General features: G+C 41.7%; 2 protein-coding genes across 4 annotated transcripts; both read left to right on the forward strand.

Moving 5' to 3' along the window:
- The first annotated feature begins 716 nt into the window (after positions 1 to 716).
- Positions 717 to 12276, forward strand: LOC143706326 (uncharacterized). Of its 2 annotated transcripts, XM_077198137.1 has the most exons (4): positions 734 to 777; positions 1991 to 2038; positions 8678 to 8873; positions 9183 to 12276. In XM_077198137.1, the coding sequence occupies exons 3-4, from the start codon at positions 8729 to 8731 to the stop codon at positions 10553 to 10555; spliced, it is 1518 nt and encodes a 505-aa protein (XP_077054252.1). In that variant the 5' UTR covers positions 734 to 777; positions 1991 to 2038; positions 8678 to 8728; the 3' UTR covers positions 10556 to 12276. The 2 variants fall into 2 exon arrangements, with proteins under 2 accessions (XP_077054261.1, XP_077054252.1); XM_077198146.1 differs by lacking the exon at positions 1991 to 2038 and having other exon boundaries at positions 717 to 777; positions 8668 to 8873.
- On the forward strand, positions 12164 to 24663 carry LOC143706112 (uncharacterized). Of its 2 annotated transcripts, XM_077197706.1 has the most exons (6): positions 12558 to 12745; positions 13178 to 13345; positions 14439 to 14814; positions 18467 to 21242; positions 21745 to 21915; positions 22690 to 24663. In XM_077197706.1, exons 2-4 carry the CDS (start codon positions 13178 to 13180, stop codon positions 19876 to 19878), a joined length of 1956 nt encoding a protein of 651 aa, XP_077053821.1. In that variant the 5' UTR covers positions 12558 to 12745; the 3' UTR covers positions 19879 to 21242; positions 21745 to 21915; positions 22690 to 24663. The 2 variants fall into 2 exon arrangements, with proteins under 2 accessions (XP_077053831.1, XP_077053821.1); XM_077197716.1 differs by lacking the exon at positions 21745 to 21915 and having other exon boundaries at positions 12164 to 12745.
- Positions 24664 to 25167: the final 504 nt, after the last annotated feature.

Raw genomic sequence — 25167 nt, forward strand, 5'->3', positions numbered from 1 at the left:
AAATGTTGTCGAATTTTAAGTTGTTACCCCAGTCTTCAGTGTCACATGACCCTTTTTAAATAATATGCTGATTTGCTGTTCAAGAAATCTACATTATTAACATTTATAAAGAAATCTTTATTAACATTATTAAAACTTTATTGTTATTATTATTATTTAATGCTGCCTTGCTGAAAAAAAAGTATTTCTAAAAAAAAATCTTTCTGACTCCAAATGTATTCATAATAATTTTTTCTGGGAACCAATTAAAAACTTTATCTGTAGCAATTATAGCAACAAAAAAAAATTAAACAATGCGTGTGAAATGCATTCAAATTTTAATTCTGATATTTTGTTTTATGTATCTTCCTTTACAGTGCGCCTCTGATCTGTGCGCGCTTTGTCCTGTCTCCCACAGAAAGCCGCGAACTCGCGAAATTCAAATTAACGGTCATTTTGATTTACCGGCTGACTGACTAACAATCTTTTATTAACCGTCTTTATTTAATAATCACGTTATGATTGTATAAAGTCTCGTGGAAACACCACTGAAGTACAACTGTATTTAATAAGAGAAATTGGGCTTGCGTATCTATCAGCTTATAAGTATGTAGCCAGGGCACTAATCTAGTCGTCCACATTCATGTACACAATGATCCACGACCTAGGAAGCGAGGGAGCTGATCAGTTTGTTGAAGCCTCTACTCTTTTAGTCCATCGCTCGTACTGTAGGAGGCGCTCTGACGTCATTTTTCCGCCAGTAAAACCACTGAAGAAAAAGACCTGAACTCTCAGACGGTGAGTGTTTTTTTAAATTTAGTTTTAAATTTAATTTATCTAATCAGGGACAGTACACATTAATAGTACATAACATTATGTAAAATGCCCCAGATTTAGCCAACACTGGCTAATTATCTTCCGTTGTCCCTTTTGCAGGTTGATGTTAATGACATTCACACACACACACACAAAACTACCATACCAGAATATCTATAAATGTTCACAATTTTGATTCAACATTAACCATATTTTCAGCTTTTTTGAGAAATCACTATGACCTGTTATTTGTTTTAATTCTTTCAACTCACTTGGAAGTCTATTCCATTCATGTGTTCCTCTAAAAGCCAAAGATAGCTGACCAAAAGTAGTTCTTCTTAGTGGTACCTTACAATCACACCTAATACCAGCTTGTGTATACCGTCCTGTTATCTGATCAATATAATCTTTAAAAACAGGGGGAGCAAGGCCATTTAGAATCTCTACTATTTTGTTTACATTATTCTTGTGTTTTAGCTGTTAATGTGCTTGCTGTTGTTTTAATTTACTGTCTCTAATTTTTTAATAAAGCCTTTCCTCACCCTCTCAACGTATGAAAATTAACCCCTCATGAAAATGGAACTTGGTTTTATTATAGTAAAGATATAGTGTTTGGCCGTTTGATTACCATTTGTATGACCACAGTTTTACCATAAATACCATGGTTAATGTATAGTTACCATGGTTATAAAATAATTATAAATGCTATGCTTTTAAAGTTTTCAAGGTTCGAGAGAAATTAGTAGAAATCTGGCAATATCATGTTCAATATCTGAATGTAGCCTAAGTATTAAATAATATTCCTGCTCTGTGCTGGGTCAATATTAGAATTAATTATAACGAGAAGCATTTATAATGGACTGAGATTGATTTAAACTCAAAATTATTGTTTACATACAAAATTAAAAAGAACAGAACTACATAGAACTGACTTAAAGTAGAACATTTCATTTATGCGAATATTCTGAATGATTTATTTCAGATGTAAATGTATTTACATCTGAAATAAATGTAAATGTATTTACATCTGAAATAAATAATTCAGAATATTCTCATAAATGAAATGTTCTACTTTAAGTCAGTTCTATGTAGTTCTGTTCTTTTTAATTCGTATGTAAACAATAATTTTGAGTTTAAATCAATCTCAGTCCATTATAAATGCTTCTCGTTATAATGATGTTGTGTTTGTCTTCAGATGTTGACCATGAAAGTGCAGATGGATGTGATCTGCTGTAAATGAGAGGTTTGAACAGTTGATCATTTCATCCTTCAGCTCAATCAAACCAAAGTTTAGTTAGCTTCTCACTTCTTATGCACATCTCAAATTAAAGTGACATGACCAGCCCCCTCGCACTTTCTCTGGTCCATATATGATGTTTGATCTGCGTTGCGTGCGTTCCGGGCAGAAACCGCTCTCAAACGCACTCCGCATGTTTGTTACATGATTTGAACTACTGAAATGCGATCTCATGCGTAATTAGGGGTGTAACGATATTCACCCCCAAACTGAAAAACTGCGATACAACACTCACGGTATGTATCACAATAATCTCATGGTGTTACGAATGCGCCCACCCCTGCTGCCCTGCCCATCCATGGGCCGTTGTTAAGGTTGACCTCAATTTACCTCATGGCACAAAACGTCTCCGGTTACTTTCGTAACCTTGGTTCCCTGAGAGGCAAGGAACAAGACATTACGAATGTCGTATATGGGAACTCCTCTCCCTCTTCACTTCTTTGGCCAGCAAAGCTGGCCAATTGATGCAAATATGCAAATACTGAACACGTACAGTATAAAAGCAGATGAGCGTCAATATCCATCAGAATCGAATCGAACGCTAAAATAAATAGCGAACACGGCGGCGAGCGTAATGTCTCGTTCCTTGCCTCTCAGGGAACCGAGGTTACGAAAGTAACCGGAGACGTTCCCTATCAAGGCTACGGAACTTCGACATTACGAATGTCATATATGGGAACTGTATAAAATCCCGCCGTGAAGCTAACACTCCACTGCCTTCCCAGAGCAAGCATCCGATAGGCTGAGGTTAGCCAATAGCGAACCAATGAGCTCTGATAGGCCAACACAGACCAATCGCTTGCTTGCAAAACACTGCCCGAATTTGCATATCCCGATCAGTATAAACGGGGAAAGTTTGCAATGTGAAGCACACAGTGCAACAACAGTAGATAAGTTCAACGCACAGCGGTGACAACAATAAACATACAAATCAGCATATAGAACAACTCATGAGCTTAAGCGCAGAGTCGCCCACATAAATTGTCATTTAAACACATATCAGCTCACCGAAAGCACCCGAGACGCCACCGAGGGTATATCCAACTTGTAAAATCTGGCAAACGTGTTCTGAGAAGACCAGCCAGCCGCAAGACATAAATCCTGAATAGACATAGCCTTAGTCCAGGCCCACGAAGATGAAATCGCCCTCGTCGAATGGGCCTTAATGTTAAGGGGACATTCCTGCCCCAGGCAATCATAAGCCAACACAATAGCGTCCACAATCCAGTGAGCAAGCCTCTGTTTTGAGACCCCCCGTCCCTTGTTGCATCCACCAAAGCACACAAACAGCTGGTCCGATTGTCGAAAAGCGGCCGAGCAAGAAATATACTCCCTGTATATTTGAGCTCTGACCGGACACACAGCACTCTTAGCATCAGAAGCCTGAGAAGTTGATGGCTCAGTGAATAAGGCAGGCAGTAAAACAATCTGCGCTTTAAACGGGGTATTGAGCGATTTCGGGACATAACCCGGCCTCGGCCTGAGCGTCACTTTACAGTCTCCCGGCCCAAACCGAATACAATCTTCACTCACAGAGAAGGCCTGTAAATCCCCAACTCGCTTCGCTGATGCTAGCGCGAGAAGCAGAGCCGTTTTGACAGAAAGCTCTTTAATGGCAACCGAAACCAGAGGCTCGAAGGGCGGGCAAGAACAACGCGTCCAAAACCAAAGCCAAATCCCACGGCGGCACAGAAGGCGGCCGTCGGCATAATCTCCTGGCTCCTTTGAGGAACCCGATCACCGACGCATGTCTACCAATAGACTGCCCATCAACAGGGGGATGAAACGCAGCGATAGCGGCCACATACACTTTCAGAGTGGATGGAACGCTCCCCTCGTCCATCCTGTGTTGTAGAAAGCGCAGGATATCCGACACAGAACAACCCTTTGGGTCGATATCGACGTCCTGACACCATTTCGAAAAAACTCCCCACTTCAGGGCATACAGGCGCCTAGTGGACAGGGCTCGTGCTTCCGCGACGGTGCTCACAGCTCGTGAGTGCAGCGCGTCCAGCTCGCTCAGCGGCCTTGTAACGGCCACACATGAAGGCTCCACAGCCCAGGACTGGGATGCCAGATTGATCTTTTCGCCTGAGACAGCAGGTCCTTCCTGAGCGGGATCTCCCATGGCCGCCCCGTCAGTAACTCCACTAAGTCCGCGAACCAAGGCTGATTCAGCCAGTTCGGAGCTACCAGAGTCACCGCCGCTTTTTCCTCCCTGATTTTGCACAACACCATGGGCAGAATTTTCACCGGAGGAAAAGCATAGAGGCGAACTTTCGGCCACCGCGCAGTCAGCGCATCCTCCTCCTGGGCAGAGCGAGACAGCGAGAAGAACGTCTGACAATGCGTGTTCTCGCTCGTCACGAAGAGATCGACCTCCGCTCTGCCCAAACGCCTCCATATTAGCTGCACCGTTCCCGGTTGAAGCCTCCATTCCCCTTGAGGAATGCCCTTCCTCGAGAGCATGTCCGCCCCGCGATTCAGAATGCCGGGGATGTGAGCAGCTCTCACCGAGAGGAAAAACCGGTCCGCCCACAACAGAAGAGATTCTGCCTGTTTGAATAGGGCTCTGGAATGCACGCCGCCCTGGCGATTTATATACGAGACCACAGATGAGTTGTCGGTGAGAATCAACACATGCTAGTGCTCCAGCTGAGACCGGAAGGCTCCGAGGGCTAGGGAGACCGCCTTCAGTTCCAAGCGATTTATGTGCCACTTTGCCTGCTTCTCTGACCACCGACCCGAAGCGGGCTTACCCATGCAGATCAGGATCTGTTTTAAGGTGGTCATCATGAAGGAGCGCTTGTGGAGCGCTCTGTTGACAGGTCTCAGATCCAGAATGGGGCGGAGATCTCCTCCTTTCTTCGGCACTACAAAGTAACGGCTGTAAAATAAGCTCTCCCGCTCGTTCGGGGGAACCGATTCTATTGCTTTCTTCTCTTGCAAGTTGCACACTTCCTGTCTCAGTATATGCGCGTTTTCTGGCAAAGTCAGTGACTGGATAACGCCGCGGAAGAGGGGTGGTCTGCGTTTGAACTGAAGTGTGTACCCGTGCCGAATTATATTTAACACCCACGGCGAAATGCCCGGAATAGCTTCCCATGCTGTCTGAAAGTACTTCAGTGTGGGCTGAACTAAACCTGCGGTCATCGCCGCTGTGTATGGGCTGTGAATGAACACCTCGCGTCCGCGAGGTGCCCTTATAGTTAATGACCGTCACTCTGCGCTGCTCGAGGGCAGGGCGGGTAACACGGTGTGAGGTGCAAGAGGGGAAAAAAGCTCTGTTTGTGAAGAGGCAGTTTGCTTTATTGAACACACACATAAAACAACATTCATCAAACAACAGCATGCGTCGCTCGTAGAACGCCGAGAGACTAAGTGCTGAAGAGCGCGGCGCTTTGGGGCCGGGCCAGCCTGTCGCTCTCTTCCCCTCTTGCCCAGGTGGTCAGGAAGACTTCCTGGGTCCCGCTGGAGACACGGCGGCCTTCCTGCGCGGGCTCCTCTGAGCCGCCCGCTTCTTCCCAGTACCCTACCACTGGTTATTGCGACCTCTGCGAGGATCCGGCTCCTGGCGAGGTGCTGATTGCCGTCTGGGTGCAACTTGAGGTGCACAAAGGAGGCGCCGGGGAAACTCACCGGAGGCCGTACCTCGACTCCACGGTTGGGAGGGCGCACCAGCGGCTTGGAGGCGGCAGTGGGCCCTATCCCCGCTGCTGCGCGAGATTCATCCCGTCTGGCCTTGAGAGCTCGAAGGGACATGTCCGTGCAGTGCTCGCAAGAACCACCGTCCTTGAGAGCCGACTCGGCGTGGGCCAGCCCCATCCACGCGATTCAGAACAGGTGCTTGTCCGGGGGCACGACGGAGCCCGAGCACAAGTTGCAAATGGTCGCCATGATATGCAGAAAACAGTAAACGTATCTTCGGTGCACCTTAGACGACGGCGAAAAATCTTTTAGAGTTATGAAGTATCAGTTTTCTAGCACACGATTTGAGCGTGAAGAGAGAGATTCTGATGGATATTGACGCTCATCTGCTTTTATACTGTACGTGTTCAGTATTTGCATATTTGCGTCAATTGGCCAGCTTCGCTGACGTTAGCTTATAAGATTCCAGCAGAAGTGGAGAAGGAGAGGAGTTCCCATGTACGACATTCGTAATGTCGAAGTTCCGTAGCCTCGATAGGGAACACATTTTTCTTCCTTGACATTTGATTAAATAGTAAATAGGCATGTAACAGTACATGTTTTCTTCCCGCACATTTTCTTGTTTTTTATGTTTACAAGAAAAATACAACGCTGTTGCCCAACCACAATTATCCACCAATAATTGCAATAAGCACCGCATATTGTAACTTTCGATAAGAAACAAAGTGTAATTTTTCAAATGATGTCCATTTTATCACAAAATTCAAACAATAAATGCCGTTTTGACGCTTTTTTTTTTTTAACGTGGAGTCACGGATCACTTAACTAGTTTCTAGTTGCCAACATGTCGAAGAAAACAAGTCAGTCCATCTCCAATAATGCCACTTGTTCCATAGCCTGTAACCAAGAAGACTAACACACACACCGACACACAGCTTCTTCAAGGTTGGATTTGGTCGGGCGCTAACGATAAACATGAGACTCTTCTCTAAACATCTTCTTTCTCTTCTTTCTTTCAATGAGAGGACACTTTAATCTAACACAGGAAAGTAAAGACTTTAAATAAGAAATGGTCACTTAAACTATTGGTTCCAATGACCTTTGTGACCTATAGTCATCATGGTGAGCTAGAAGAACAGATATTTTAACACGTTGAAGACCTTGTCAAACAAAACGAGTCCATATTTAATTTCTAGAAGCCGGCTAAATGAGCAAGCACTGTTATTGCATTCCTGGCATGGGTCCGACCCTCAGTCACTTCTCAGATATCAAATACAGACACTAGAGAATGCATGAAAAGAACATTTCAGGAATCACACTGGTAACTTCTATAAGTTAGTAAAACCTCATAAGCTTTGAGAAGTCATTCAACTCATTTGATATTAAAATATTGATTAATACCTTGACTATAATCACTTATTAGATATACATTGAAGTGGCAGTGGATTCCAGAATCCACCCCCTTCACTATATAGGGGCCTCGGTTTAAGCAGCAGTGCTAGTGAAAGCAATAATAATAATAATAATAAGTTTACTTTATATAGCGCCTTTCAGAAAACACAAGGTCGCTTTACTATGAGTACAAATACACATGACATGGAAACATGACAGTGAAGGGTAACATAAGAGAAAGAGGTACATATAGAAATCAGAACCTAGAGTCAGAGGTCAGGGAAACAAGTGACAAAAAGATGTGTTTGATGTCTTTTTTAGAGTCGTGTAGTGATGAGGTCACGGATATGTTGGGGAATAGAATTCCAGAGCAGACTGATCTCATGAAATGGCGTATGTATGACACGCCAATTCGTATTTCCATTTTTGGCGTGCTATCAACACGCATAACCGCTTTTCAGCGTGTTTATCAACGCCTTTGACTTAACCTTATATTAATGTATTATGTATATATAAATATATGACCTACCCCAACCCCGTCCCTAAGCCTACCCGTCACTGGGGTTAATACCATTTATGAGTGTTCTCCTACCATCCTAGGAAAAGAAATATCGCTCCACAGATGTAGATATAGATTTTGCTTCGTTTCGCTCGGACATTTAACGGCGTACACATACACGCGGAATCACTCGGACATTTAATGGCGTAGACATACACGCAAAAGATTTCGGCGTGGACATACACGCGGATAACTCAAAATGCGTATAGATAACACGCCACTTGACTTGAAAGTGGCGTGTATGTTTACGCAAAGTCATGATGTCATGTTGTCCAGAGAGTTGGGGCAGTGGTACAAAATGCCCTTCCACCAAACGATGACAGTTTGTGCTGTGGGATCGTCAACAGACCGGTATTGGAAGATTAAGTGTGCGGACAGGGGAGTAGGTATGGATGACCTCAGAAATATAGTTGGGGGCAAGACCATGAAGAGCTTTGAATGTAATATCTTTTATTGAATGCGAAAACGAATGGGTAGCCAATGTAGACTGCGTAAAATCTGAGTAATGTGAGAAGATTTCTTTGTGTAAGTGAGGACTCTGGCGGCAGAGTTCTGGATATATTGGATTTTATTTAATGATGAATTGGGTAAGCCATTGCAGTAGTCAAGCCGCAAGGTGATGAAAGCGTGAACTAGAGTCTCATTATCATCAATCATCTCTTCGCAATCATCTCTTCATAATAAACTTAAATGAACATCTTAAGGTGTTGAAAGATACAGTGCAACTTACTGAAAAATATTATATGCTGTGTAACCACTCAATCATTGTTTCAATGGCAGAAAGACATCAGTAACCCAAGCAGCCAATCACACACTGCGGATGCACGTCAGACTCTTTGACTTTGTTTTTCAACCCGGAAGAACAAAATTGCTCAGAAAACACAAAATAACCATTTTCCTCTTTTTGGTAAAATTTACAAGTGCTTTTAGTGTTTTCAGTGATGTGCAGCCTGTACATATCTTTACTGTGTTATAGTGATGCTCAGGATCATGTATCCGCTGATCAAACCTCTGACTGTAACGCTGGAGAACAGCAGATGAAGATGTGCTCCGTCAAACTGGAGGACTGCAGGAACCTGATAGAGAGACGAGGAGAAGAAACCACAGCAGAGGAACAACATGAGGAGGAGGAGGATGAAGATAAGATTGAGGATTTTGATGATGATGATTTTGTTCTGTCAGGTATGTTTCTTCTAGGCTTGCTGTGATTGTCGGTGTTCCCGGTGTTCATTTACATCATTTGCCCACCGCGGCAGCAGCTCATTTCCATTTAAAGGGACACACACAAAATTATATGTTTTTGCTCACCCTCAAAAAGGGACAATTTTAACATGCTATAAAAAATTATCTATGGGGTATTTTGAGCTGAAACTTCACATACACTCTCTGCAAAGGCTGTGATTTAAAGGGGTGGCATAATGCCCCTTTTTACAAGATGTAACATAAATGATGTACCCAGTTTATATTTTATGCCCATTATTTTCCTTTCAGATAACGACGCTGGTTCATCTTTTGATGGAGAAACTGCCTCTACATCCATAGAGCGACAGACAAGAAAGAGCTTCTCCTGTGGAAAAACATTCAGCAAACAGGAACATTTAGCGAGACCTAAGAGAAAACGCAGAGAACAGAAAGACTTCACCTGCAAGATATGCGACATCAGCTTTACAACCTCAGAAGAGAAGAGATGTCATTCAAAAGAGCATAAGAAGAAAGAGTTTCATTGTGATCAGTGTGGGAAGAAATTTAATTCCTCTTCTAGTTTCTACCGTCATAAGATGACTCATAAGGACAGGGAGGAAAAGCTGTACCAGTGCCCTCACTGTGAGAAGAGCTTCACCCAGGGATGGATTCTGAAGAACCATCTACTCGTGCACAGCAATGAGAGGCCGTACAAGTGCAGTGAATGTGAGAAGAGCTTCAAAAAGAAATCCATTCTGAAGAGCCATCTACTCACACACACCAATGAGAGGCCGTACAAGTGTCCTCACTGCGAGAAGAGCTTCAACCAGGGATCCCATCTGAGGGGCCATCTATACACACACACCGATGAGAGACCGTATCAGTGCCCTCAATGTGAGAAGAGCTTCAGAGATGGATCTAATCTGAGGAAACATCTATTCATTCACACCAAAAAGAAGCCTTACCAGAAGAACTATCTTTTCACACACGCCAATGAGAGTCCATATCAGTGCCCTCACTGTGAACAGAGCTTCAAAGAGGGATCTAATCTGAGGGAACATCTACTCATTCACACCAATGACAGCCTGTACAAGTGCCCTCACTGTAAGAAGAGCATGAAATACGAAACCAGTCTGAAGAAACATCTACTCATGCACAGCAACGAGAGGCCGTACCAGTGCAGTGAATGTGAGAAAACCTTTACAAACTCAACTTCTCTAAAGTTACACCAAAAAATACACTCTGAAGTCAAACCGTATAAGTGTTCACACTGTGAGAAACGTTTCCATCATTCCACGCACCGGAAAACCCATGAGAGGATTCACACCGGAGAGAAACCGTACCTGTGCTCCTTCTGCGGGAAGAGCTTTGCGACTCCATTTTCTTTCAGAATTCACATGAGAGTTCACACTGGAGAAAGACCGTATCACTGTAGTGATTGTGGGAAGAGTTTTTATAAGCCAAGTGACTTAAAACTACACAAGAGGACTCATACAGGAGAAAGACCTTTTAAATGCTCACATTGTGACAAGACTTTTGCTCGATCAAGTGACCTGAAGGTCCATGAGCGATGGCATACAGGAGAGAAACCTTACCGCTGCTCCATCTGTGGCGAGAGATTCGCTTTTAAATGGGGTTTTCAGACTCACCAGAAGAAACACGCTGTTTTAGAATCATCATAGTTTCATCATATCATTATGTGTGACCCGTGCTGGCAAAATGAGTTGCAATGAGCACAATTAAAAAAATTGTTTTTGTTATTTTCACATTTTTAATTAAAAAAACCTTAATTATATATGATTTGTTGAAGTTATACAAAAATGCCTGCGCTACACCTGTTTGAAGTCGCCAGAGTCAGCAATGTCAATTTTGAGGAAATTTGAGTTAGTTTTTTGAAGGTTCCAAAACAAAATCACGAAGCAACCATACCTCAAAATCCCTAATAGCACCAAATTTGGCACACACGAAGTCAAAACCAAATATCTATAGGAAAAATATATATTAAACCTTTTTTCCCGATGATACCACAATTGTTTGTATTGTGTAGATGTAGAACGCAGTCCTGTAAAGTTTCGTTCCGACCACATTAGTTCCCAAGCAAAATAGAGGAGAGGTTGATCATTTGAATTTGATAAGAAGGCACGCAACTATTTATAGCCAAGATCTTCGCGCTAGAACACTTGTTTTTCATCGGGAATGCAAATTAGAATAGCACTTAACCATGAACACAAAAGCCACACCTCACAAATGGCTTTTAAGTGGTTTATTTCGTTAGCAAACATGTCACTATAATTGTTAAGTTCTTTCCATCGATCAATTATCTGCAAAAATAACGGTCAACATGCTTCATTGCTTTACAGCCCCTTTAAATAAAGTTTTAAAAAATACCAAGCATTTGATCTACGTCGGAGCTTCAGAGCGTCCGCGCTGTCGCTAATCAGGGCGATTCGCTCTCGCCGGCGGCGGTGTGAACGCATGGTAAATATTAAAACCTACTGTACTGCACGGATCTAATATAATGTTAAACATCAGATGTTTTTCCCAGACAGTAAACCAAACCTTAATTTAAGACATAACAGATAATGTTTGCATGAATACTCCCCAAGATAGATATTTTAAATACTGTAATTCTGTGTATACAGTATGTGTATATCAGGATCACATGCGCTGTCTGAGAGCCCACCCAGTGTTACTGTAACATATTTTATGGTTTTAAAATGTAAACCTTAAAGAAGAATATCTCTCCAAAAAAAATAATTGTGTAGAAATTAATCCTCTGGATGAATATCTGTATTTCTTTGTGACAACTTTAAATTCACTGTAATGTGCAGATCAGTGTCTGATATTGGATTAAAGTGTGTGTTTATGGGGTATTTAATCACACTCATAGATTGACGAGACCTAATTCTTTTAGCAGAAAGCTGAAATGATCCAGACATGCATATGCTATAATACACTACAGGTACAGTAACATAATGGGGCACTGAACATGACAAATCAAGTACAAAATATATAACAGCTATAAACGTGTTTCTTGTCTGAGTTCAAGTACTGGTTTGGTCAGGAGGCAGTGCATGATGAAGATGAACCCTGGAGACTTTAGACTGGTGAAGACATACAACATGACTTGCCTTCTGCTGGAGGGGAAACAGTAATATTGGGAACATTTCTAATTTTAAATCACTGTTTTCTATTTGAAACTATTCAAATGTATTTTTTTTCTCTTCAGTGAGTCAAAGCTGCGTTTTGATTGGCCGTTACTCCCTACTGTTACTCCCTACTTCAATGTCACATGACCCTTCAGAAATCTTTCTAGGATGCTGATCTGCTGCTCAAGAAATCTTTCTTATTATTATCGCGGTTGAAAATGCTTGTGCTGCCTAATAAAGTGTAGACTAGAAAATGACAAAGCGCTTTATTTAGGATTCTACAACAGAAGCGAAGAACAGTATCTGGAGCATGTACCTTCCTTTACAGTGCGCCTCTGATACCTGCGCGCGCTTTCTCCTGTCACAGAAAGCTGCGAACTCGCGTGATTCAAACATTAACGGTAATTTCGATTTAATTGCTGACTGACCGCATAAAGCCGAGAACTCAAGTCATTCAAAAATTAACGGTCACTTCGATTACCGGCTGATTTACAAACATTCGTTCATCAGTCGTCTATAATAATCATGTACTGTTATGATAGAATATTAGTCTCTTGGAAACGCCCCTGCAGTACAATGGTATTTTAAATGAGGGAAAATAGGTTTGGTGAATAGACTCTCTTTTACTTCATCGCTCGTACTGTAGGAGGCGCTGTGACGTCATTTAGTCTTCCGGTATAACCACTGAAGAAACTAAAGAAAGACGACTGGGGCGCTCAGGCGGTAAGTGTTGAGCCTGTTTTACATTGTTTTATGCGTTTTGCCTTTTATGTGCTTCTTGTTGTTTTTGTCCTAGTTTTTAATGAGTTTAACTGAAGCTTTTCCTCGTCCACTTGCCTGAAAAATAACCTTGGTTTTACTAGAGTAACCATAAAAAATGTCCTGTTGTTTCATTAACGTTACAGTAACCATTTTTAAAACCATGGTATTGGTAGTAAACAATACTAACACAATGTTTAATTTTTAGTACTAGATGCGTTTACATTTTTCGCGGTTTCTGAAGAAATTAGAAATCTGAGAATATCTTTAATTGAGTTATACATGTAATAATGTATTATTTGAAAATTGCCTATACTAAGGCAGGCTATTTTGAGTTTAAATCAGTGTCAGTTCATTTCAAATTCTTCTTGTAATAATGATGATGTTTGTCTTCAGATGTTGACCATGACAGCACAGATGGATGTGATCTGCTGTAAATCAGTAGGAACGGATCTGTCCATGCTGGATATTGAGGATTTCATCACTGAAATCTGTCAGCTGAAGAAAGAGGTGGCGTCACTGAAGGCAAAGCTGAGAGAAAGAGGAGACAAACCCAACAGAGAGGTTTGAGCAGCTCATCATTTCATCCTTCAGCTCAATCAAACCAAAGTTGTGTTAGCTTCTCACTTATTATGGCCATCTCAAGTTAAGTTAAAGGATTAGTTCACTTTAAAAAAAAACTTTTGCTTATAATTTACTCGCCCCCATGTCATTCAAGATTTCCATGTGTTTCTTTCTTCAGTCGAAAAGAAATTAAGGTTTTTGATGAAAACATTCCAGGAATTTTCTCCATAAAATGGACTTCAATAGGACACAAACGGTTCAAGGTCCAAATGACAGTTTCGGTGCAGCTTCAAAGGGCTTTAAACGATACCAGACGATGAATAAGTCTTATCTAGTGAAACGATCGGTCATTTAAAAAATAAATAAAAGAGTTTCAGTTTTATAAGTACAAATGCTCGCCTTGCTCTGTTCTGTGATGCGCGTTTGTGACGCCACGTTGAAAAGGTCATGCTTGATGTACCGAGTCAGTGTTTACAAATGTATACTTTTAGCCTTTTTAATATTAAAACACCCAGGATACACACACGGAATGGACATTTTAAACGGTAAACTAACACAAAGACATGTGAATATGTGTATATGGTCCTCCTTCCTCACTGAAGCGTGACCTTTTCAACGTAATTGCGTATAACGTGCTGTCACGAACGCGCATCACAGAACAGAGCAAGGCGAGCATTTGTGCTTATAAAACTTAAACTTTTTTATTTATTTTTGAAATGACCGATCGTTTCGCTGAATAAGACTTATTCATCGTCTGGTATCGTTGAAAGCCCTTTGAAGCTGCACTGAAACTGTCATTTGGACCTTGAACCGTTTGGGTCCTGTTGAAGTCCATTATATGGAGAAAATCCTGAAATGTTTTCATTAAAAATCCTTAATATCTTTTCGACTGAAGAAAGAAAGACATGGACATCTTGGATGACATGGGGGTGAGTAAATTATCAGCAAAAGTTTTTTTAAAAGTGAACTAATCCTTTAACAGCAAAATATGCAAACTCATCACCAATATAACCACTAGAGATAACTGCTGAGTAATGAGGCAAATATCAACAGGTTGTTGTTTATTTGTGTTGATCTATGATGTGTTTGTCAGGATCTGGAGAAGGTTTCAGTGTGTGTGACTGATGGGACAGAAGCTCAGGATTCAGTCTGGAGATCCAGAGACACACAGGACTCAGAGCTCAGCCTCACTTTACTGTGTTATACTGACGCTCAGGATCATGGATCCGCTGATCAAACCTCTGACTGTAACGCTGGAGAACAGCAGATGAAGATGTGCTCCGTCAAACTGGAGGACTGCAGGAACCTGATAGAGAGACGAGGAGAAGAAACCACAGCAAAGGAACAACAACAGAGCCTTAAGGAGGAGGATGAAGATCAGAATGATGATGAGAATTATGAAGATGATGATGAGAATGATGATGATGATGAAGATCAGAATGATGTTGTTGATGACTTTGTTCCTTCAGGTATGTTTCATATACTGAATTAACAGAATTACTATTATTTAATTGTAAAAATATTATGCATGTTCTGACCTAAATTTGTGTGGAACAGCATTTGTTGTGAATTCTGCCAATTTGAGACCCTGAGAACGGCACATTGTGAGCCGCACATGTGTAAAATATCACAGTGACTGTGTTTACATTAACAACTTTTTTTTCAATCGGACTGAATTTATTCCGATTGATGAATCCGAACGTAGTGGTTACATGAACGCTAAACAAGTGAACGGGTTATTCAACCGACATACGTCAAGGGAGCACAAGCGGTTTGGAAAGGAGACAGCGGCACAGCCACGCCTTCTACGCGTTTTTAAACGGGCTGGGCGATAAAACGATAACAGCATGTCTCGTGATAGACATGTTATCAATAAAAATGCGTCTGATAAAACGTTCAATTTTTTATCAGTTACACTGCTCAATTTAAATAGTCCGTAGTGCAATCTGTGCCATGCAGCATGACCACAGACACAAACTCACTGTTAGGATGATGTTTTACGTCGATAATGCGAGTGAAGTTAGTGGAGTTTGAGCCTGTTGTGGGAACTGTCGTCTGACATAACATGCGATTTTCACTGAATTGTAAGCCTAATTGTTTGCCAGTTACATATATATCCTCGGAAAAACTAACGCGCATTGCCATGGCAACTTGCATGATAACTTGACAGCTGAGTGCGATCATATCACTCACGTTGATATTGGGTATGCATCATCACATTTGCACATGTCTATACTATTCGAATTTGTGATTGGTTAACTGACAAATTAAAATATTAAACATAACGATAAAATGTTATATAAACGTTATTAACCAGTTAATGGCCATTTCCATTAAGCGTTTCTGTTTAGAACGATTAAATTTGTTTCCATTTCTGGTAATGGTCCTCTCAAAATGTCGTTTCGTTTCCGTTTTTTGTTTTCCGGTCATTGAACCGGTTCGGAACCCTGATTGCTGCTACATTTTAAACTTGAAAGTACAACATTTACATTTGGCATTTTATATAGCAATATATTTTATGTTGGGCCTGTAATCATTCGTTTTTGCAATTGTTTTATATGTCATTCATATTTAATATTTCTACATTCTCAATCAAACATTTGCGAGTTGTTTTCTGTGAGCCGGGCAGACACAAAGATCAGTGGTCTTTCTCTTATTTCTGAGCTTGAACGAACACGAGAATTATAAAAATAAAGTTAGAATGCCCTTCCTGCATTGAACATTTTTTGGCGGCCGCCAAAGCGTATTTTTGTCCCGCCAAAGCCTTGTTTGACCGTTTAGTGATAGATGACTGACTGCTGCGCTTGCTAAACTGAGAGAAAGAGCGAGCCAGCCAGCCGGCCGCGCATATTAATGAATTGAGTTGACTGAATATCTTTGAGAACACACAATGGTAAAAGGTCGCAAGACCGAAGTGGCACGTGAAGCATTCGGATATATTTTTTTCCTGAACTACCGCTGGTTGTAAATTGTACTAAAAAAATCTTCTCTGAACAGCGTTTCACACATTCAGATAAACCACACTTTCAATAAACAAAAAAAAACAAAAAACCTATCCAGTGATGAAATGTTTTCTGTGTTGAGACAAATCTTGTGCGATGTCCTAACTGCCGGGATAATCACACAACGTGTGCCGTGGTCCGTTAATGACACCTCCAATTCGCGAACTAATGACTCCTTTGAACTGATAAAACAACTAATCAGTCCAACACTGAACTCACGAGACATAACAAATCGGTAACACTTTACTATAAGGTTCCATTTATTAAACTCTAGTTAACTACATTATTTAACTATAATAGTTTCTATGCAGATTTACTCCATTACAAAATCACCCCAGTCATTCAGATGATTCATTCTTTCCAAAGAGAGCTATTCAAGTCATCTGGTGAAATAGTTTTCATATCGCGATATATATCGCAGAAAAATAAAATATCGCCATGTAATTTTTTCCCAATATCGTGCAGCCCTAGTGTAAGGTAACTACATGGGTTAAGTTAAGGTTTAGGGGTAGGTTCAGGGTTAGTACCTAGTCAGTGTCTTTACTACAATAAGTACATAGTATGTTTATGCGAAACAGGACTGTAAAACAAAGTGCTACCTTTTAACGTTAGTTTTAGTTTGACCACAGATTAACTTATAACGCTAGTGTATGGGGCATTGAATAAGTAAAAATAAAAATCGCTACCACTAACAAGGCTCAAAATAGCTCCACACTAACACGGTAGCATAAACGATGGTCCCTACCTGCAAACCGAAGTATTGAGAACTTTGTAAGTGTACAGACATTTAAATAAGAAGATACTTTATAAAGACAGTACGCTTTAGAATACCCTACGTCCCCATGAGAAATAATTACCATCCAAATAGGGCTATTTAGGGGCCAAGCACCGATGGTGAGAGGACCCTATTGGAATTGTTTGCCATTGTAATCCTGTCCGAATCTGCCATGTCTGTGTTTTTCCTCACACAACATTTGAAAATTCTAGAGCAAATTGACCCTTCGCAGGGAGCTTGATTGACAGGTGATCTGACCAATCATACTTCACCATCCGCCATTTTGTCCGACAAAGCAGTCTGGAGAGTTTGTAGATTAACATGGGAGGATTTGAACTTGAAAAACTGAATATACTGATGCCTTTCCGCGGTTAAAACAACATTCCTTCTTATTTTCATTCATGTTTATTTGATGCTATAAATGAACTAGAAGGAAGAGATGATCGGTTCACGAGCAGCTTTAACTGAGGCTCTACAGCGATCTGTCAAGACACATTAAAGAGCCACAAAACGATATTTATTGTTTAAATTTCTTTTTAAAAATTAGCAAATTTGAAAGGTGAGTCTTTGTTTAATATGTCTAATATCAAAAGTAACCGAAAAGTAACCTGGTCTGCCCTGTCTGTCAGCGTATTGTCAGTCTCCTCTCTGATCCGCAATGTATTTTTCACTGCGTGAGAACATGGTGTGTGCGTGAGAGCGGCGTAGCTTGTCGGACATAGCGACAGTAACTAAGGGGGGCGGGTCTTTGCGAAGGGTCAATTACATACTGTTTTTTCGGCAAACTCAACGGTCCTCTGATACATCTAATCCAATCCCACCAGTCTTCAGAATGCTTTCGTTTAATTTCAAGTTTTTCATTTTAAATTTTCATTTAAAGAAACTGCGATGATTACCCATTTTAATATCAGTGTTAAGATATTTTTCTAGATTTATCTGCTTACTTATGTGGGTTTATTATTAAACAGCCACTTCTATAAAGTTTACTTCCATAGGGTTTTTATAATAAATTAAAATAATATTTAACTTAAAGACATATTCATCATACGTGATAAACACAGGCATAACACACAACCTTTTATAAAGCACACATCTAGAAAACACACCCACTTCTGTAATAAACATAGAGATGTTAGTCCCGTCCGAATTGATACATGAAATAACAGTCGTTGAGAGATGAGGATTGTAACTCAAACGTTGTTTAGAAAACTAGCCCTGTCCGAATGAGATTAAAGATTAAAAATCCCCCCTCTCAAATGTTATTCTGGACCCCTACTGATCAAAATTCAGATATAGAATTTACAGAAAAACTTCGATATTTCATGCTCATTATGTTCCTTTCAGATGACACCGCTGGTTCATCTTCTGATGGAGAAACTGCCTCTACTTCCAAACAGCGTCAGACAAGAAAGAGATTCTCCTGTAGAAAAACATTCAGCAAACAGGAAAATTTAGCAGGAAATGACAGAAAACACACAGAACAGAAAGACTTCACCCTCAAGAGATGCGACATCAGCTTTTTGACCTCAAAAGAGAGGAGACATCATTCAAAAGAGCGCAACGTGAAGGAGGAGTTTCGCTGCGAACAGTGCGGGAAAGATTTTTTCACCACTGCTCAGAATATGAGAGCTCATATAAAGACACACAGCGAAAAGACTTTCCACTGCAATGACTGTGACAAGTCTTTCCGCACCACACAACAACTTTCAATGCATAAGCGAAGCCACACTGGTGAAAAGCCATACAAATGCCCTCACTGTGAGAAGAGCTTCAGCCTGAGATCGGGTCTGAGGAGCCATCTACTCACACACACCAATGAGAGGCCGTACAAGTGCAGTGAATGTGAGAAGAGCTTCAACCAGAGGGCCCATCTGAAGAAACATCTACTCATTCACAGCAATGAGAGGCCGTACAAGTGCCCTCAATGTGAAAAGAGCTTCAATCAGGAATGGGGTCTGAAATGCCATCAACTCATACACAGCAATAAAAGGCTGTACAAGTGCCCTCAATGCGAGAAGAGCTTCAACCAGGGATCGTCTCTGAAGAACCATCTCCTCACACACTCCAATGAGAGGCCGTACAAGTGCCCTCAATGTGAGAAGAGCTTCAAAGAGGGATGTAAACTGAAGAAACATCTACTCGTACACACCAATGAGAGTCTGTATAAGTTCTCTCAATGTGAGAAGAGCTTCAACCAGGAATCTAAACCAACGAAACATCTACTCACACAAACCAAGGAGAGGCCGTTTCAGTGCAGTGAATGTGAGAAAACCTTTACAAACACAACTTCTCTAAAGGCACACAAAAAAATACACTCTGACTTCAAACCTTATAAGTGTTCACACTGTGAGAAACGTTTCCATCATTCGACTCACCGGAAAACACATGAGAGGATTCACACCGGAGAGAAACCGTACCTGTGCTCCTACTGCGGGAAGAGTTTTGCTAGTCCATATTCATTTAAAGTTCATCTGAGAGTTCACACTGGAGAAAGACCGTATCACTGTAGTTATTGTGGGAAGGGTTTTTATAAGCTAAGTGACTTAAAAATACACAAGAGGACTCATACAGGAGAAAGACCTTTTAAATGCTCCCATTGTGACAAGAATTTCACTCGATCAAGTGACCTAAAAATCCATGAGCGATGGCATACAGGAGAGACACCTTACTGCTGCTCCATCTGTGGCGAGAGATTTGCTTTTAAATGGGGTTTTCAGACTCACCAGAAGAAACACGCTGCTACAGAATCATCATAGCTTCATCATGTCATTATTTTTAGGTTGTGTAAAAAAAAAAACTTGCAGTGTTACGGGAACGTTATTTTATGTTTGTAAAAAGTAAAACCTAAAACTACAATATCTGTGGAACATTATTTACTGTGTAGATTTCATGACAACTTTAAATTCTCTGTAATGTGCAGATCAGTATTTGGTATTGGATTCAAATGTTTTTATTGATTGTTTTTTTATCACTGTAATTTTATTTTAATTCTAGTTAATTATTTCCTGCTAGGTACAATTCGTTTGACTCTGGTAATCTGTATGTTCTCCTTTGTTTCCAGTTGTATTTGAATTATGCTTATAATTAGAAAACAGGAAAAGTAAAGTCAGGAAAAGTGATTAGTCACTACTGGAGACTGCATAAGTACTGGCCTAAATACCTGGTTCTATTCTGTTGCTTAGTTTTGATTTCAGCCATTTGCAGACTATAGGCTTTGCTGTGCTAAATTTAAGACCCAACTACTCGGGGTGAAGACACAACTACTCGGGGTGAAGACCACCCCCTCAGGTGAAGACCACCCCCTCGGGTGAAGACCAACTCCTTGTGTAAAGACCACCCCCTCGAGTGAAGACCACCCCCTTCGAGTGAAGACCACCCCCTCGAGTGAAGACCAACTCCTCGTGTGAAGACCACCCCCTTCGAGTGAAGACCCCCCCTTCGAGTGAAGACCACCCCCTTCGAGTGAAGACCACCCCCTTCGAGTGAAGACCACCCCCTTCGATTGAAGACCACCCCCTCGAGTGAAGACCACCCCCTCGAGTGAAGACCACCCCCTCGAGTGAAGACCACCCCCTCGAGTGAAGACCACCCCCTCGAGTGAAGACCACCCCCTCGAGTGAAGACCACCCCCTCGTGTGAAGACCACCCCCTCGAGTGAAGACCAACTCCTCGTGTGAAGACCACCCCCTCGAGTGAAGACCACCCCCTCGTGTGAAGACCACCCCCTCGAGTGAAGACCACCCCCTCGAGTGAAGACCACCCCCTCGTGTGAAGACCAACCCCTCGTGTGAAGACCACCCCCTCGAGTGAAGACCACCCCCTCGAGTGAAGACCACCCCCTCGTGTGAAGACCACCCCCTCGAGTGAAGACCACCCCCTCGAGTGAAGACCACCCCCTCGAGTGAAGACCACCCCCTCGTGTGAAGACCACCCCCTCGAGTGAAGACCACCCCCTCGTGTGAAGACCACCCCCTCGAGTGAAGACCACCCCCTCGAGTGAAGACCACCCCCTCGTGTGAAGACCACCCCCTCGTGTGAAGACCACCCCCTCGTGTGAAGACCACCCCCTCGGGTGAAGACCACGATTCTACCTGCATGACTCTACTGAGCAAGAACACTGGTAAGGCACTTAAGTATCTTCCTTTTCTGATTCAACTTTCCTTCCCACTTTATATTGTCATACTCAACATGGGCTTTCAGTACATTCTGTTGTCTCTCAACAATACTCTACCATCACACGCAGAAGGCAGTGCAATACTGCTAAGCTGCATTCTATTTTCTCCTCTTCTAATGCACTTCTCTCTGTTTGTGTGGGTCTCCAGTCAACAAAGCTGACTTCATTCTATCCTTTGCAACACAATCTACTCTTAATAGCTTGGGATTGACTGAGGCCTGGATTCTTCCAGAGGACTCAGCAACTGCCGCGACTCTCTCTAACAACTTCTCTTTCTCTCACACTCCCCACCAATCTGGGAGGGGTGGAGGTACAGGTCTTCTCATTTCTAACAATTGGAAATACTCCACTCACTCATCTTTATGCAATAACAATTGGTTTGAATTTCATGCTATTAAATTTACAACTCTTGTTAAAATCCATATTGTAGTAATTGATCGCCCCCAAGGTCAACTGGGTACCTTTTGTAGAGGAGCTGGATGTGCTGCTGTCCTCATTCCCTGATGGTGGCAACCCACTTGTAGTCTTTGGCGATTTCAACATTCATCTAGTGAAGCGTTACGCTACTGATTTATCTCTATCCTATCCTCATTTGATCTGAAATGGCTCATCACCACATGTACTCACAAATCAGGCAATCAACTTGACCTATTTTACACACGCAACTGCATCCCAGACAACATTTCGGTGAAACCTCTGCACATTTCTTCATTACTTTTAATCTACAACTTGCTACTTGTGCACAACCAACCCCTCTACCAATTACTTTCAGGTGAAACCTGTGCTCACTTTCTCCGTACCATCTTACCTCTGTTCCCTGTCATCTTCTCTTACCTCACCCACACAATTCTCATCTCTGGATGTGTATACCGCAACAGACACTTTTTGTTCCACATTAACTTCTTTTCTAGACCATATCTGTCCTCTCTCCTATAGACCAGCACATGCTACTCCCTCAAACACCTGATTATCTTCAACTCTCATCTGTCCCCCTCCACACACACACACACACACACACACACACACACACACACACACACACACAGGAACTCCACATTCAAGGCCAGAAATCGTCTCTTCTTCTCTCCCCTCGCTGAAGCAGAAGTATCTAAACTTCTCTCCAGTCATCCTACCACCTGTCCTCTAGATCCCATCCCTCACACCTTCTACAAGGCATCTCTCCTACACTTTTACCAGCACTCACACACATCAACACATCTTTCCATGCTGGCGTTTTCCCTACCATATTCAAGCAGGCTCGGGTTACCCCACTGCTTAAAAAAACCCAATTAAATATGTCACTTGTAGATAGATACAGACCTGTCTCTCCTACCTTTCATAGCGAAAACACTTGAACGAATTGTTTTTAAACCAATTATCTTTCCTCTCACAGAATAACCAGCTGGATGTCCAACCACAGTAGCTACATGAATCTCAAGCTGTCTGGCGGACATCTCGGCATGGATGAAAGAACATCACCTGCAGCTCAACCTTGCAAAGACTGAGTTCCTCTTTTTTTCCTGCCAATCCGGCTCTACAGCACGATTTCACCATCCAACTAGGTTCATCAATGATTACCCCATCAAGGCCAGTCAGAAATCTTGGAGTAATCTTTGAGGACCAACTGACCTTAAAAGACCACATTGCTAAGACTGCTCGGTCACGCAGGTTTGCAGTAGAGGCTGACATTTTTTCGGGAATCCCACGGGTCACGGGATTCCCGTGGGATTCCTGCAGGATGGGAGTCATCTTTGCTATCAATCACGGGATTTGGACGGTACAGGATAAATGGTTAACGGGAGCAGACGGGAGCGGGAATCAACCAATAGCAAAGACAACAAAAAAAGAAAAAAGTAAATGCATCATTTTGTAGTTTCCTTTTAATACGCCTACAATGTAACGCAATTAAAAAATAACTACACGACCCAGCCGTCCCAGAAGCCATCAGTGCTTTTTGTCACGGCTTACCGCCGAAATTCAAAGAGCAGTGATGGAGGGAGCTAACAGCCGCGGAGAAGTCGATGTGGCAAAAAATGATTTACAGCGCAAAGTCAGAAGTAATGACATGTCTATTAAGTTCACAGAACTGGTCGGAAAGTCTGAAATATTAATTAAGTTTATGAGAGTAGAATGTGACGGTGATAGCACAATGTACGCTGCTTGTAAGACATGCTTAGTCTTAGTCAAGTACGCAAGTGATTCAGGGACGAGCGGTCTGAAGAAGCACACTTGCAAGGCAAATTCGGGAAAGAATCAGGCAAGCATCGCTTCGTTCATCAAGTGAAAATTGCCGTATATGGGAGCGGTACAGGAGCGGGAGTCAGTTTAAACAGGAGCGGGATGGGATTGGGAGTCAATTTACCAGGAGCGGGATGGGATGGGATTATTTTTTAAACTTTGGTCTGGGAGTGGGACGGGACAAGATTTCTTTCTATGGGAGTGGGACGGGACAGGAGTGAAAATCCACTCCCGTGTCATCCTCTAGTTTGCAGTACACAATATCAGGAACACCTCTCTTCATCTCTCTGCAATGACTATCACTCGCTGCTCGCATCAAGCTCAAGGCATTGACATTTGCCTACAGATCTACTACAGGCTCAGCACCCTCCTACTTCCACTCGCTCTTATTAGTTTACATCCCTACCAGGAACCCATGATTGGTAAATGAGTAAAGACTCGTGGTACCATCACAGAGAGATACGGAATCACTCTCCAGAACATTTTCATTCACTGTTCCTTGATGGTGGAATGATCTCTCTGCCTTTATCCAGAATGCAGAATTTCTGATAACATTCAAAAGACAGCTGAAACTCATCTCTTCCATGAGAATAACCTCATCATTAAAAAATGATGCTTTCACTTTCTTTTAATCCCTCCCTAATCTAGGCTGCCTGAAACTTTGTATTTTGAGCACCACTTGTGTTTATTTGCCTCTTCACGATGAATCGCTTGCTGTATTCCTCATTTGTAAGTCGCTTCGGATAAAAGCGCCTGCAAAATTAATAAATGTAACAGAATGACAAGACCTAATTCTTTTAGCAGTTCCAGCATTTAAAACTTACTGAAAACACGGTGGTATGAAATGAGTTGTTTCTCCATCACTTTGTTACACAAAGCTGAAATGATCCAGACATGGATATGAAATAATACACTACAAGTATAGTAACATGTTCTAAGGTCAAGGTAACCACATTTACTTGCAGGTTTGAATCTTGAAATTCGTTCCCAAATCAACTTACAGTAATGCCTCGAATACTGTCTGAATGAACATGCAACGGGAGTCAAGACTTTACTTAACAGTAACCATAGCGACAGTGACCAATGTAATATCTCGGCATACAATAAAGCAGTGTAATGCAATTAAAAATGCAAGTTTATTGTGTTATCTTTCTGTTTGTCTCAGGGAGTGTGTATTTGTTACTGTCCTGCTTCATTTCTTCTTGTCTGTGTTCTGCTGGATGGGGTACAGTAATAAACAGCAAAAATAGTAATATTGTGAAATATTATAATTTAAAATGACTGTTTTCTGATGAATCTATATTCAGATGTTTTATTTTTCAGTGAGTTGAAGCAGCTTTTGATTGGCCGTTACCCCAGTCTTCAGTGTGGCATGATCCTGCAGAAATGGATCTGATTTGCTGCTCAAGAAAGCTTATTAACAGTTGAAAATGCTTGTGCAGCTTATTGAAGTTTGGAAACGTACACAGTACTTTTTTTCAGGATGCATAGAACAAAAGAGAGCAAAGAACAGCATATATTTAAAATAGAAAGTTTCTGGAACATTATTGTATTTTTTTATGTAAATTTAATGCGACTTTGCTGAGTATTAATGTCTTTTAAAAAAAACATCAAACTGACCCAAATGTATATA

The sequence above is a fragment of the Siphateles boraxobius genome, unplaced genomic scaffold (genome assembly GCF_051911475.1).
Source record: "Siphateles boraxobius isolate OS27281-9 unplaced genomic scaffold, OSU_SipBor_1 111, whole genome shotgun sequence".
NCBI classification, from domain to species: Eukaryota; Metazoa; Chordata; class Actinopteri; order Cypriniformes; family Leuciscidae; genus Siphateles; species Siphateles boraxobius.

What these genes read in the sequence shown, in the direction of transcription:
- LOC143706326 (XM_077198146.1), top strand. Translation starts at nt 8,729, where the DNA reads ATGAAGATGTGCTCCGTCAAACTGGAGGACTGCAGGAACCTGATAGAG. An exon ending in TGATGATTTTGTTCTGTCAG is followed by an intron (nt 8,874 to 9,182) that starts GTATGTTTCTTC and finishes TTTTCCTTTCAG; the next exon opens with ATAACGACGCTGGTTCATCT.
- LOC143706112 (XM_077197716.1), top strand. Translation starts at nt 13,178, where the DNA reads ATGTTGACCATGACAGCACAGATGGATGTGATCTGCTGTAAATCAGTA. An exon ending in GAGACAAACCCAACAGAGAG is followed by an intron (nt 13,346 to 14,438) that starts GTTTGAGCAGCT and finishes TGTGTTTGTCAG; the next exon opens with GATCTGGAGAAGGTTTCAGT. An exon ending in TGATGACTTTGTTCCTTCAG is followed by an intron (nt 14,815 to 18,466) that starts GTATGTTTCATA and finishes TGTTCCTTTCAG; the next exon opens with ATGACACCGCTGGTTCATCT.